Source organism: Aethalodelphis obliquidens, unplaced genomic scaffold (genome assembly GCF_003676395.1).
Source record: "Aethalodelphis obliquidens isolate GAN/ISIS:26980383/991018 unplaced genomic scaffold, ASM367639v1 scaffold20, whole genome shotgun sequence".
Lineage (NCBI taxonomy): Eukaryota > Metazoa > Chordata > Mammalia > Artiodactyla > Delphinidae > Aethalodelphis > Aethalodelphis obliquidens.
In genome coordinates this window covers 19,320,981-19,334,835 of record NW_020837964.1, presented here as the reverse complement: position 1 = coordinate 19,334,835, position 13,855 = coordinate 19,320,981, and the positions used below count along the sequence as shown (strand labels likewise).

The window sequence follows — 13,855 nt, the reverse complement described above, 5'->3', positions numbered from 1 at the left end:
TTCATGCAGGCCCCTCTGGTACTTGAGGTCCTCAAAGTTAGACAAGGCCTGGACTGAGGGGTGATCTATCTATTTGTGTTCTTCACATGGCCTGGGGGGTCTTGGAGGCCTGGGCAATCCCATGTTGGCTCTAGCTTCCTGGACGAGATCCAGAGGGAAGAGGGAGTCATGGGTTAAGCCTTCTGTCAAAGAACGAAAGTCTTGGGACTTCCCTGGCAGTCCAGTGGTTAAGACCTTGCGCTTCCTGTGCAGGGGGCACGGGTTCGATCCCCAATTGGGGAACTAAGATCCCACATGCCGTGTGGCACGGCCAAAAAATTAAAAAACAACAAAGCAAAACAAAAGGAACAAAAGTCTTAAGAGCCGGCAAACTACTTCCCATCAGGAACGCTGCTGGGCTGCTTATGGCCCCTCCTAACCACCTTACACATGACCTTGCTGCTGACAAGAGCCCCTGGATGTCCAACAGAGGGTGGGTGTGGGGGGTAGCTGTGGTCCTTCCAAGCAGGGAGCCATGCAAGGAATTAGGGCTGGGTTTCCCCTCTGATAATCTAAGCTCTTGACCTCAGCAATGTTTCCTCATTGCCAAGGGAACTGCATCCACATTGGGCCACTCAGGCCCCAAGCATTCTGCAACAGGCCAGACCCATCACAAGCATCGGTATGGCCAGGGGCCCGGGGAACCATATCAGGACATGACCTTGAAACACCCCCATTCCCACCTCCTGGTCCTCTCAGTTCTCTGGGCTGAGCTTGGCTGCCCAGAAGGAGCAAACTGAGGCTTGAATACCCCTAGGATAGCCCAGCCTTCAAATTCCAGCTCTGCACCACACTAGCTGTTTCACCTCTGCCCATTTAGCTTGGCCGAGCCTCAGTTCCCGCTTGTGTAGAACAGGGATAATGTCTTCGTGGGGGTTATTATAAGATATAAATAACACAAAATGCAGAGGTAAGGTGCTTGGCACATGTCTGGCCTATAGTAATATCTCGATATGAACACTTTTATTATCACCCTTAGTTGGACAGGACAGGTTGAGTGAATCCCTGGGCCCTCTCCTGCTTCTTCTTTCCTGCTTCTGCTCCCTTCTCTCCAGAATGGTGGTCTGCCCAGGAGAGGGGCAGATGCAGATACCTCTCCCCTCTCCCCCATACCCACCTTTTCTCTGTGGGACCCCATGCCCTTCCCCTTCCCTCGGGTAGCAAAATGCTGCAAAGGCAACTTGGCTGGATTTCAATATTCCCAGCCCTCCTTACACCACAGCTCCCATGCCCCAGTTCTTCTGTTCTAAGTCTCAATTCATTCATTCCACTGACCTGTACTAAATACCTACTACTGTGTGCCAGGCCCTTGTGCTTTGGGAATGATGATGAGCAAAAATGGACATAGCTGGGCCTGTTCGTACATGTCATCTAATCTCTGGGTCCGTCTCACTCAGCTATGATTTGTTGTTCCCATTTTGTAGACATGGTAACCGAGGCCTGAGAAGTCACAGGCCAGAAACAGCACAGCCACACACCCCTGGTGGAGGGCTTCAGGGACCTAAAACTTCACCCCACCCCTCCCACCCCCATGTTCTCAGACAGCAGCTGGGATTCCAGAAAGTTCCCCGGGCACTAGCCCAGGATTCACAAATGGTGTCCCTGCAGGCAGCCGTGGGCCATGCACAGATGAGTCAAGACTGACAAGGGGACAATCTGATATGCCAGCTGGATACGAGCAGCTTGATGACCCTCGTCCACCGTGGCCTGGCTGCCAGGAGAGCCAGCTGAATGACTCAGTGACACCTGCCTCCCCCGTGACCTCCCACCCCCAGGTGAACACAGACACCACAGACACCTAGACACAGCGGGCTGTCAGTGCAGAAGTACACACGTCGTAAAGCCTACAGCTGGGTATTGGTGGTTGGGGAGGCTCCCTGGGGCCTGCGGGGCCCTGGGGGGCCTCCTGCCTCTCTGGAGCACTGAGCTTCTTCATCTGTGGAAGTGGGAGGTACTCTGCCCGGAAGATCACCTGAAATGGTCCCAGATCCATTTTAAATCTCCAGAGCAGTCCTAAGCTATTGTGTCTCCCCACATGACACATGAAGAAACTGGGTGACATGGGCCGATGGCTTCACCCCTCTGAGCAGCCAGATCTCGGTCACTAGGTGGGGAAGCTACTCCCGCCTGCAAGTGGGGGTTGGAGGTGGGCGTAGGCCCCTCCAGCTAGGCAACAGCACCCCCTGCCAGCTGAGCAGTACCTGCTGACCAGCTGAGGTTCCTCTACTCCCTAACTGGAGGTCTTGGGGAGTCAGTTACTTATTCTAGATTCTTCTTTCCTCATCTGCAGAACAGAGATGATAAAGAGCAGCAGCTGCCACACAGGGCTGGCCTGAGGACTGACTGACTAGATAGTATATATAAAACCTTCGGCCAACGCCCACTCTCAGGACAGGTCCAATGTTGTCAGAAGGCCCCCAAGAACAGATCTGCCAAGCGGCCAGGGTCCCTGCTGAGGCCTCTGCCCACCAGGTGGGCAAGTCTTCTTAATATCCGCATTTTTCCTCAGAGAAGGAAATGCAGGCAGGGGATTGTGACATTAGGACTCCTGACTGGCTGATCCAAGGCCTAAGCCCCACGGTCTATCCTGGTGACCAACTGTGCTCAGCGAGGCAGAGGCCCCAGACCTGAGCACCTGGGGTGCCACACGTTTCCCAGGCTGCTGGTGGAGACAGTGCTTCAGATGGCTTTCAGCAGAGAGATCTGCTGGCACTGCCCTGACCAGGGGACCAAACTGATCATCACCAACAGTGGGGACAAGCTGGTATCTCACAGCTACTGGTGGATGCTAAGGATACACACAACACTCCTGGGCAAGGTTCTCACTAGTCAACTCAAACCTGAACTCAACCAACTTCTAGTTTATAGGAAACACAGCAGACAAAACAACAAATCAGACTGTGGGACTTCTCCAGGACAACTCACCTGGGCTTTTCAAAATAGTCAGTGTCAAGAAAGATTAAAAGGTAGGGAGGCAGGGAGACAGTTCTAGAAGAGGCTAAAGAGAGATGACAACCAAATGCAATACACGACACTTGACTGGAGCCTGACTTAAAAAACAACTATGAATGACATTTTGGGAGAAATTCATACATGCCTGGATATTAGATATTAGTGTCAGAGAATTGTTCATTTAGGGGCCAAATAACAGTACTGTGGTTACAGGCTTATTCTTAGGAGACACAGGATGAAGTACCGAGAAGTGAAGGGTCATGTGTCTGCAGCTTACTTTCAAGTATATTTATATTCTACACACACATAAATAGAACCAAAGCTGCAACATGTTAACAACTGTTAAATCTAGGTGGTGGGTATACAAAAGTGTTCACTACAATATTCTTTCAATTTTTTGGCATACTTGCAACTTTTCCTAATCAAACCATTGGGAGAAATTTAAAAAATGAACCAAACCTCATCGACCCAGCCTGTATAGGCACTCACTACCACCCCTACCCCAAACCCGGAGTGACCCCCACTGAGATGAAAGACTCTCAGGCATGCTGGGAAATGAATATAAATTAAGGGTTTATTACAAAATGCAAAATGTTAGTTTCTTATTGTCAGTGGTTCAAGAAAACAAGGCCATGAGCCCTGCGTGGGGCTGGGAGCAAAAATTCAGGCTCAGGAGCGGGCTGATAGGCACTGGTTCACAACCTCCAGCAGGTGGGTGTTCTCTAGGGCGGCTGCCACTCGCTCTTTATCCGCAAGCTGCTTGTTCACTGGGTGGAAAGAAGAGAGTGGTGAAATATATTTATACCCCCACCAACAAAGCCCTCCTGTCGCCGCCTTCCTAGGATCCCAAACCTTGGTCAGGCTACCCCAACCACCTGAGCCCACACCTACCCTACCTTCTTGTGACCCCTTCCCACCTGGCCACTCATGTCTGCTTCCTATACTATAAAGCCTGACAACCCTGGTCCTGTGTACTTAGGAGAGGGAGAGGGCAGGAGTGGGAGAACATGGTAAACACAGGACACTCAAGTCAGGCCAGCTTAGGTCTAGGCTGCCACCTCCACTGGGGAGTCACCCACCTACTGCCAAACCCCCAACCGTCCCCTAATCTTGCCCTACAGACCACCATGGCAAGCGGGGAGCTTCCGGGCTAATGCCTCAACACCAGCCCATACTTACCTGCATGCTCCGAGGCATGGGTCCCTGGTGTAATGTGCACGTCCAGCTGGGAGGGAGATAGATGGGGCCTGAGCACTCACACACCTGGCTACCCCCTTTTCCCCTCTCTCCACTCACCACCTCCATTTGATCCTTCTTCCTAATCATGCCTCTGAACTCCGGCCCTTCCATTACACCCCAAACCCACTCACAGCCATTCCATCTCTACCCAAAGGACTGGTCAATTGCTGCTGACTTAAAGGCCCACCTGCGCCCCATCCCTGCTCCAAACTTATCTACAGCTCCCTACTGCCCTTCCTGCCACACTCCTCACTACTTTTCTGCACTTTCCAGCTTGGGTCTTTAGTCTTGTCCCATCCAACTGGAAAGCCTCCTCCCAGTTTCATCTCTGCTAGCTGGGATCCTTCCAGATCTCACTCTGATGTTCAAGTTCATGCTCTCCATGTCCTCCTCAGTAGCAGACACTCATGCCTGCCCCACCCCCAGGGCTCAGTTCCACCTTACCTTGAAACGCTGGGGAAGGGATCGCAGAAGCTTGACTTTGATGGACAGGCCAATAAGTGTGGCCATACTGCAGTGCGGAATGGTGGGTGTGAAGGCCACGGCCACTGTGCTTTCCGGGTCGCTCACCTGGTTGGAGAGGTGGGATGTTAGGAGTCATGGCCCGTCCAGCCCATTGACCCTCTTCTTAGTTTGTTGCTTCAGGTAAGTCATCTAATCAGTATGCGTCTCAGTCTCCTCATCCATAAAATGGGCACACACACACACACACACACACACACACACACCGTTCCAAAGATCCCCTGAGGAGTCCGTGAGCTGAGAGAACACCAGGCCCCTGGTGCACAGCTGAGCCCTTCTGACTCTCCCGAGCAAGTCGCTCCCCTGGACGCTGCGAGTGACTCACCTGAACCCGGACTTGCTCTACTACGTTCAATTCTTCCAGCGTCAGTGGATGCTCCGGGTCATTGATGGAGCGAATCAGATGTGGCAAGTGAAGGAAAGGGGACTCTGCGCCTCTGCCCACTCAGAACCCCCCTCCGGGATTGCCCGGCCCTACTACAGCTCCACCGACTACTGGACATCATTTCATCCCACCACCTCCCAGGCCCCCGCGAACCCGCCCGCGCCCGGCAGCGGCGGATATCGAAGATCTCGCGCGCGTCGATGCTGTCTGGAACCTGCTCGTCCTCCTCGCCCGCGGTCACTGGCCGCTCCCCAGAGCGCTCGTAGATGAGGGGGTTAGCGTTCTCGAGGAGGCCGCCCCCCATCCCGCCGCCGCCCACCATCGCGGAACTGCTGCCGGCAACTGCAGGCGGGCGCTTCCGCTCCTACGGTGCATTTCCGGGGAACGGGAAGGGGGCGTGGCGTGGCGTGGCGACGGGGTAACGCGAGGGACACCCGGCCCTGCTGGTATGCCGCCTGCGGTTTGGGTGGGGCGGCTGCCTCCGCGCGCTCTCTACGCGGATCCGAGAAAATGCCGAGCGCTCCAACAAAGACACAGAGAAGGGACCACGGTGTGCGAACCGGGAGGGTGCCTGGCGGCGCAGGCCAAGGCTGGGGCACTATAGACCCGTCTTGAGATTGAGCCAGGCGTACCGTCAGGCATCACTTCCTCCGAGAGGCCTGCCCCTTAGGCTGGGCGGGCGCCCAGAGTTGCCTCTGTCCTGGCACGGTTCACTGCGTTTCCGAACTTCCCAGTGACGCACCTGCAGCCCCCGCTGCACCTTGGGCCTGGGAGTGCTCTCCCGGTTCCCAGCGTGCGGCCCTAAAGACGTTCTTCAAATGTTTGTCCAATGGATAAAGGACCGTGACCTCGATTTTGACGGGAGGTGGGGACAGGGAAAGACACGGGGTGGGGTTGAGGGTGTCCTTAAGATGAGTGCCACAGTCAGGTGTGCGTTTCAGAAGGCCGGCCTTTGCCGAGTAGGGAGGAGGGCCCACAGAGACCCTCAGACCAGGGACAATAGGGGAATGAAGGCGGACCCAGGAAATCGATCCCCGAAAGCAAGGAGGAGTTTTTGGAATGAAGGGCCGTCAGACTTCCCTGCCTTTACTCGGGCGGTTCCTTTCACTCTGAACGAAGGTCGTTTTTATTTATCTGTCTATGGGAATCCTGATCGTGCACCTCGTCAAGGAAGCTCTCCTGGTTTCCCCAATCACAGATTATTGCTCCCTCTCTCTCCCCCTCGGAACACACTTGTCGGGCCTGTGACTATAAGGACAGTGAACGCAGGTTTGTGGAGAGGGTTCTTGGTATTGCGGAGGGGCTGCAGAAGCCTCAAGGTCCCTGCGGAGGAGGCCCAAGAGGACAGAGGGGAAGCGGCTGTGCTAGCCCGTACCTGCCCCTGGCCTTTACCCGTTCTGTCCTGCTTTCCTGCCAAACCCGTCTTTCCCCGCCTACTCCCTTCCCAGTACAAAGTCCAGGCCTGGGCGAGACACTCAATCGTCGACGGCTGGATGCGTCCCTGCGCAGCCTCCTGGTGAAAAGCAGCATGTCCGTCGGTAGTGCAAAAAAGACCTGTGAGCCCACGATGCAGCTGGACCGACTTCGCAAGCGGCTGAGAGCCGTGGCCTTCGGGGTCCTGCTTCTCCTTGTCCCGGGCCAGGGTGAGGCTCCGACGCGGGGCGGCAGGTACTGGGGTAGGATTTGCCAAATTCTGCAGAGGCAGGACCTGAGGCTGCGGAAGGAAAGGCGTCCGGGAGGTGGGAGCCGGTGGAGAGTTCCAGCACCAGAAACATGTGAGGGATACGACGCCATCTCTGCGCCCCCTGAGGCGCAGAGAGAGTTTGGGCTGCCCCAAGTCGCACTACCCCAAGGCGCAAGCAGGCCCTAGGGGCTCTGAGCATCGCCGGGGCTGGGGAGTTATTCGGGACATTTCCCTGCGAGTGTTTGTGGTGGAACTGGTGCTGACGGGGGTAATAACAACAATAATTATACCTTCCCGCCACCATTTGGCTCTGCCCTTGGCCAGAGGGGTGTCCTGACACCCACTGAGCCCCTCTCCACAGGAGCCCTGGGCAAGGTTACTGGCTAAGCCTACAGAAACCCCCATCCCCCAGCCACCACATCCTACTATCAGACAGACTTAAACGTGCTTCTCTTCACCCCATGCACCCACCCCGAATGAGGGCAGGTCTTGACCTCCGGGGCAAAGGTGATCTCTCTTTGTGCCAGCCCTTACTGGTAGCCTTTATAGCTTACACTATGTGGGCACGGCACCTGGGCACAGCTCCAGCTCCTGTGCCCCCTCTTTTAAAAAAAAAAAAATTTATTTATTTGGCTGCGCCAGGTCTTAGTTGCAGCATGCTGGATCTTCATTGCCGAGTGCAGGATCTTCCTTGCAGCATGCGGGATCTTTAGTTGCAGCACATGGGATCTTTTAGTTGCAGCATGTGGGATCTAGATCCCTGACCAGGGATCGAACCCACACCCCCCGCCTTGGGAGTGTGGAGTCTTAACCACTGGGCCACTAGGGAAGTCCCCTGCGCTCCTCTTGAAGGGCGTGATCCTCTAATCCAAACGGGCTCTGCCTGTGGGACCTGATTATCCTCTCCCTTCCCAGTCGAATCTGCCTGGGTAGCGTCCACACTCAGGACTACCCCGAGGCCCAACCCATCGTGCTTCTGCCCTTACCCCTTGCTCACCAGGCTCTAAGAGGTCACTGGAACCTTCCAGCGCCACGATCTGCGAGGCCTCGCTGATGCCTCTTTCTAAAAATGTTGCTATGTTGGATGGGACCTACTTTCAGAAAAGAAGAACTGGCAAGCACAGATGATGGGTCTGACCCTCTCCTTTCCCACCCAGTCCTGGCTTATAGGCAGGGACCATCTAGGTCCCCAGGGCCTTCCACACACTAACCAGGAGTTTACCCAAGAATGGATGTGTGCATGCATTCTTGGTTTTCACCCAAATGGTCACACATTGCCTCCCTTTTTGGTCCCTGGCTTTTCCACTTCCTGACACAGGGAGTGACCTCTCCACATGCCCACATGGTAGAACTTATTCATACTGTTTAATGAAAGGGCTTCTCTTCAAGGAGGAAGCATCCTTGATGTAACTAGCCTCTGCTCAGGAACATTTTAGCAGATTTTGTCTTTTGCTATAACAAACATCAAGCATTAAAGGTCGGTGGAGGCAGTGAATTACATGGGCAGACGTTACATCCCACAAAGGACTTAGGTAGACAGCGTGTTCCTCGGGAGAAGGATGAGTCTTCTGACTTGGAAAGGCATTGTTCAGTTGCCCTCTGTGGAGCATGTGAATAGCTGCTAACTCCGGCCTCACCCACACCAGGTGTCGTCAGGTGCATTCATCCACGTTAATCTAATGGGTGTAGGGTAATATAGTTCCATAAGGATGTTTTTTTTTGTTTTCTTTCTTTTTTTTTTACTTTTTATTATGAAACCAGGCTCAAATCTGCCAAATTCTGCAGAAGCAGAGCCTGAGCCTGCAGGAGGAAAGGCGCCAGGGAGGTGGGAGCCAGTGGAGGTAACACCAGGGGAATTGGGAGCCTGACTGGATACCTCCCTGCGCCCTGAGGCACAGAGAGGGTCAGAACTGCCCGAGGTCACACAGCACTGCAGGTCTCCTCATCTGAGGTAGCAAGAATAACAAACTCAGTGTACCGTGATCTACCTTTAACAGTTATCAAGACCTGGGCAACTTAGTTTTGTCTGGATTATCACCTCTCCTTTGCACCATTATTTGAAGCAAATCCCAGACATCATATCACCTGTAATTTTTTTTTTTTTTTTGCGGTACGCGGGCCTCTCACTGTTGTGGCGTCTCCCATTGCGGAGCACAGGCTCCGGACCGCAGGCTCAGCAGCCATGGCTCATGGGCCCAGCCGCTCTGCGGCATGTGGGATCTTCCCGGACCGGGGCATGAACCCATGTCCCCTGCATCGGCAGGCAGACTCTCAACCACTGTGCCACCAGGGAAGCCCCTCACCTGTAATTTTTTTTATCATGTCCTACTAAAAGAAGAAATATATGTCTCTCATAATTTCTTAATGTAATGAAACATCTAGTCAAATATTCTTATTTCATATTATCTCATGATATTTATGACTTCTTAAAAACCATGATTTAAACAAGGTTCTTACTTTAAACATTAGTAGATGTGCTTTTTTAATAACAGATTTGAGATATAATTCACATGGCATAACTTTTACCCATTTAAAGTGGTATTTAGTATATTCACAGAGTTTACCACATCAATTCCCCTTTCCCCAACATTTCTGTCTCTATGAATACACCAATTCTGGAAGTATAAATGAAATAATCCAATATGTGGCCCTTTGTGACTGGCTTTTTTCACTTAGCGTATTTTCAAGGTTCATCCGTATTGTAGCATGTTCGTTACTTCTTTTTATTGCTGAATAATATTCCATTGTATAGATATGGTACATCTTATCAATCCATTTATCAGTTGATGGACGTTTGGATTGTTTCCACTTTTTGGCTATTATAAATAATCCTGCTATGAACACTCATACACAAGTTTTTTTGTGGACATATGTTTTCAATTCTCTTGGGTTTATACCTAGGAGTGGGATTGCTGGGTCTGTGGTAACTCTATATTTAACCTTTTTTAAATTAATTAATTAATTAATTAATTTTTGGCTGTGTTGGGTCTTCGTTGCTGCGCGCGAGCTTTCTCTAGTTGTGGCGAACAGGGGCTACTCTTCGTTGCGGTGCAGTGGCTTCTCTTGTTGTGGAGCACAGGCTCTACGTGCACGGGCTTCAGTAGTTGTGGCATACGGGCTCAGTAGTTGTGGTGCACGGGCTTAGTTGCTCTGCGGCATGTGGGATCTTCCCGGACCAGGGCTCGAACCCGTGTCCCCTGCGTTGGGAGGCGGATTCTTAACCACTGCGCCACCAGGGAAGTCCTATGTTTAACCTTTTGAAAAACTGCCAGGGTGTTTTCCAAAGCACCTGCACCATTCTCCCTTCCCACCGGCAATATACAAAGGTTCCAGTTTTTCCACATCCTTTCCAATATTTATTATTATCTATCTTTTTGAAGTATTTCATGAGTCTCTTTCAATCTTCAGATTCCTCCTCTGCCTCTCTTTTATTTTTCTTGTAATTTTGTTGCTGTGTTGAAGAAACCAGTTTGTTCTGGAGAGTATCCCAGAGTTTGAGGGTTTTTTTGTTTTTGTTTTTGTTTTTCCTGAAGTATAGTTGATTTATAATGTTGTGTTAGTTTCAGGCGTACAGTAAAGTGGTTCAGTTATATATATTATATATTCAGAATGTTTTCCCTTATAGATTATTACAAGATATTGAGTATAACTCCCTGTGCTATACAATAGGTCCTTGTTGGTTATTTTATATATAGTACTGTGTTTGTGTTAATCCCAAAATCCTAATTTATCCCTCCCCCCTTTGTCCCTTTGGTAACCATAAGTTTGTTTTCTATGTCTGTGAGTCACTATTTTGTAAATAAGTTCATTTGTATCATTTCTTTTAGATTCCACATATAACAGAGTTTGGGTCTTGCTGATTACATCCCTAGGGTGTCTTTTAACTGTTTCTCTGTCTCCTGTATGCCTGTAAACTTGTATTTATATTCCAGAGGCTTGATCAGATTCAGATTTTAGGTTTTGCTTTGTTTTGTTTGGGGACAAGACTACTTCATATGTGGTGCAGTGGACTTCCAACAGAAAACATACAATGTCTGATTGTCTTGCTTTCTGTGACAAAATAAGTTGTTGACATCACAGTCAGATTTCAATGTGCATTTCTCTTAGCATGAGTGAGATGAACATCTCCTCATTTGTGTAAGAGCCGTTTACTGGTATTCCTTATTCTGTCTGAACATATTCTTTCACCAAATATGCGTAGCTGGCATATTTCTTATTCATTTATAGAAATTCTTTATCTATTAAGAATATCAGCTCTGGGCTTCCCTGGTGGCGCAGTGCTTAAGAATCCGCCTGCCAATGCAGGGGACACGGGTTCGACCCCTGGTCCAGGAAGATCCCACATGCCATAGAGCAAGTAAGCCCGTGTGCCACAACTACTGAGTCTGCACTCTAGAACCCGCGAGCCACAACTACTGAAGCCCGTGCACCCAGAGCCCGTGCTCTGCAACAAGAGAAGCCACCGCAATGAGAAGCCCGTGCACCGCAATGAAGAGTAGCCCCCGCTCGCCGCAACTAGAGAAAGCCCGCGCACAGCAACAAAGACCCAACACAGCAAAAAATAAATTAATTAATTAAAAAACCAAAAATAATAATATCAGCTTTTTCTCTGTTAGGGGACTTTCAATCTCTTCCTGCCTCCCTGATCCCCATAGCAGAGCAGACTGTGCTTTTTATGTTCTAGACACAGCTGCCCTTCTCTTTGTAGTTCTCCTCATACTATCACTCTTTGTTTGGAGGATACTTTCTTTATGTCATTCTTGCCACCTAGAGTGTGAGATCCTTAAGGACAGGAATCTTGTCTGTCCGATTCCCACAGTTCTCCTACTGCCTCCTAGGACCTGGCACACAGTGAGCAGAAAGGACACTCTCACTCCATCAAGCTCATTTGTGACTATTTGTTTGAGGCTAAACTATGGGACTAAACCATGGTGCCGAGCCCCAAGGAGCCTCAGTGAGCATGGTGGAAAAGGCTGGGGCAGTGAAGGCAGTTGCGGGTGGGGGGCGCAGAGTTACAGGCAGGAAATCTGTAAAGCTCAGTGTCCCTTGAGCTGAGCTGAGGACAGGAAGGAGGTGGCAACATCAACAGTCTGGGAGGGCGGCTAAATGGGGAGACCCAACCCTGATGTCCATCTCTCTGCCCACAGGCCAGGACTCTGCCAGCCCCGTGCGGACCACGCACACGGGCCAGGTGCGGGGGAGCCTCGTCCATGTGAAGAACACTGATGTGGGGATCCACACCTTCTTGGGAATTCCCTTCGCCAAGCCACCTCTAGGGCTGTTGCGGTTTGCGCCCCCGGAGCCCCCGGAATCTTGGAGTGGTATAAAGGATGGGACCTCCCACCCAGCCAAGTAAGCAGGGGGTCCAGGGAACTCTAAGCCCTGGGATAGAGGGTACTCTGAGCTCTGGGCCAGGCTGCAGTTGTCATTTCATGTCATTTCAAAACAGCCAGTTTTCCCTCTGAGTTTGGTGGATTTTCACATGCATTTTTCTGATAAGCATGCAGGGGCTTGGAAGGGTGAAGTAACTTTCCCAGACTGAGGGCTTAGCACTCAGAGCATTAGCTCCACAAGCTGAAGGGACAAGCAGAGACACACAACTCCCTAGGTTCTGGTTGTGGCAGGTGATCTCTGCCACCAGAGGAGGTATCTCTGGGAGAGGTTTGAACCTCGTAGGAGCTCCTGACTCTAGCAGCAGACACTGTAGATCCCTGAGGAGCAGAAGACCCCACTCTGCACAGTCACTGTGCCAACCGACAGGGCCAGATGCCATTGACCAAGGGGCGTGTATATGTTCTTGAAACTGGAAACTGTGGGAGTGATGAGGTTCCCTGAGAGTCTGACTTGGGATGAGGGATGTCCCACTGCCGTTCTCATGAGAAATTAATCCATTCCTTTTGGCAGCACGTGTATACAGGCTACTCCCCTGTTCCAGGTCTGCCTGAGTACAGTGATATGGTGGTGAATGTCAGCACATGCAACCAATCGTTCTCATAGAGACCCTCCAGAGTCAAGATTTCTCAACCTCAGGAGGATTGATATCCAAGGCCCTCATAAGCTTGAGGCCTCCTGGAAGACTAGGCTCCATCCCAGCTTCCCCAGAGGCTGTGGCCTGTAGCTTGGTGCAAAGGGGCTTTAGGGAGGGATCACACGTGAGTGAGGTATCAGAGGAAGTGGGACTAAGGGTAGTTGGGAGCATATCTGGGCCCAGGATCTGGTTATGGCCACAGCATGGCCCCAGGACTGACTGCCTGCCACGGTCACCAGGTGTCTGCAGGACTTCGCTAGCGTGAAAAGAATGACTCTGAAACTATTGAATGTGACCCTGCCTTCTACCTCCATGTCTGAAGACTGCCTGTACCTCAACATCTACACACCTGCCCATTCCCATGAGGGCTCTAAGCTGCCTGTGAGTGCCAGGCCACAGCTGGCTAAGGGGTGGGAGGACATTTCTTCTGCAGAAGATTGAAAAGAACAAGATCAGCCTGGGCCCCACTGCAGTGTGGACCCTGTTAAGAAGCTTCTTACTATCAGATCCAAGAGAGTATTTCTTACGCAGCATGGGTGGCTGATGCCTGGGCACAGGGTCACAGAACCCTGGCTGCTCCCAGACGTCAGAAACTGTGGCCCTGGTAGGGACCCAGGACCTATACCCAACCAACTCATACCCAGGACCCACTCAGGTGCTGAGGGATGCACTTTGCGGTGGCCGGAGACCCCAGCCATGGATTATCTGTTGGGCCAATGAGAATAGAGCACACTTGTAATTAATGTGCATGCATGTGGGGTGATCAGAGAGACATCCCTTTTCTTTCCATGTCAGAGAGGGTTCTGGGAGAAATGGAGCCGGGCTTCGGTATGTGGGACGGGCCCCAAAGTGTGGGAGGCCCGGTTTTCCTGATAGAACTTGGGTTGCCTTCAGCCTACGTCGTGAAGACACCACTTTGTCTTGCTGGAGTTCTGTCCGTGTGGCTAGGAGGACAGAGCAAAAGTGGTGGTTAGTTTAGGTAGCAGCGCTGATGGGGTTTGGCCTT

General features: G+C 51.5%; 3 protein-coding genes across 10 annotated transcripts in view; 1 reads left to right on the top strand and 2 right to left on the bottom strand.

Annotated features, from left to right (window-relative positions):
* CDH16 (cadherin 16) overlaps positions 1-7,847 on the bottom strand; it is a 25,325-nt gene extending 17,478 nt beyond the window's left edge. The window contains exon 1 of the mRNA XM_027119655.1: positions 7,843-7,847. The gene's annotated coding sequence lies outside the window, so the exon portion shown is untranslated. The remainder of the gene's footprint in view (positions 1-7,842) is intronic.
* CIAO2B (cytosolic iron-sulfur assembly component 2B) lies at positions 3,544-5,505 on the bottom strand. Its single transcript, XM_027119673.1, has 5 exons — positions 5,318-5,505; positions 5,078-5,157; positions 4,675-4,800; positions 4,171-4,216; positions 3,544-3,758 (listed from the first exon to the last, which is right to left on the bottom strand). Exons 1-5 carry the CDS (start codon positions 5,457-5,459, stop codon positions 3,661-3,663), a joined length of 492 nt encoding a protein of 163 aa, XP_026975474.1. The 5' UTR covers positions 5,460-5,505; the 3' UTR covers positions 3,544-3,660.
* CES2 (carboxylesterase 2) overlaps positions 6,040-13,855 on the top strand; it is a 20,456-nt gene continuing 12,640 nt past the window's right edge. For 4 of the 8 annotated variants that reach the window (XR_003435472.1, XR_003435471.1, XM_027119661.1 and 1 more), the window contains exons 1-4: positions 6,046-6,406; positions 6,586-6,813; positions 11,969-12,173; positions 13,089-13,230. Coding sequence is in view for 5 of the 8 variants with exons in the window: in XM_027119661.1 (XP_026975462.1) it covers positions 6,049-6,406; positions 6,586-6,813; positions 11,969-12,173; positions 13,089-13,230 (933 nt within the window). In the remaining 3 variants the exon portion in view is untranslated. Of the gene's footprint in view, positions 6,407-6,530; positions 6,814-11,968; positions 12,174-13,088; positions 13,231-13,855 lie in introns of those variants that run through there. The other 4 variants (XR_003435473.1, XM_027119664.1, XM_027119663.1 and 1 more) reach the window with 4 other exon arrangements.

What these genes read in the sequence shown, in the direction of transcription:
- CIAO2B (XM_027119673.1), bottom strand. Translation starts at nt 5,459, where the DNA reads ATGGTGGGCGGCGGCGGGATGGGGGGCGGCCTCCTCGAGAACGCTAAC. An exon ending in TAGAGCAAGTCCGGGTTCAG is followed by an intron (nt 4,801 to 5,077) that starts GTGAGTCACTCG and finishes CTCTCCAACCAG; the next exon opens with GTGAGCGACCCGGAAAGCAC. An exon ending in CCCTTCCCCAGCGTTTCAAG is followed by an intron (nt 4,217 to 4,674) that starts GTAAGGTGGAAC and finishes TCTCCCTCCCAG; the next exon opens with CTGGACGTGCACATTACACC.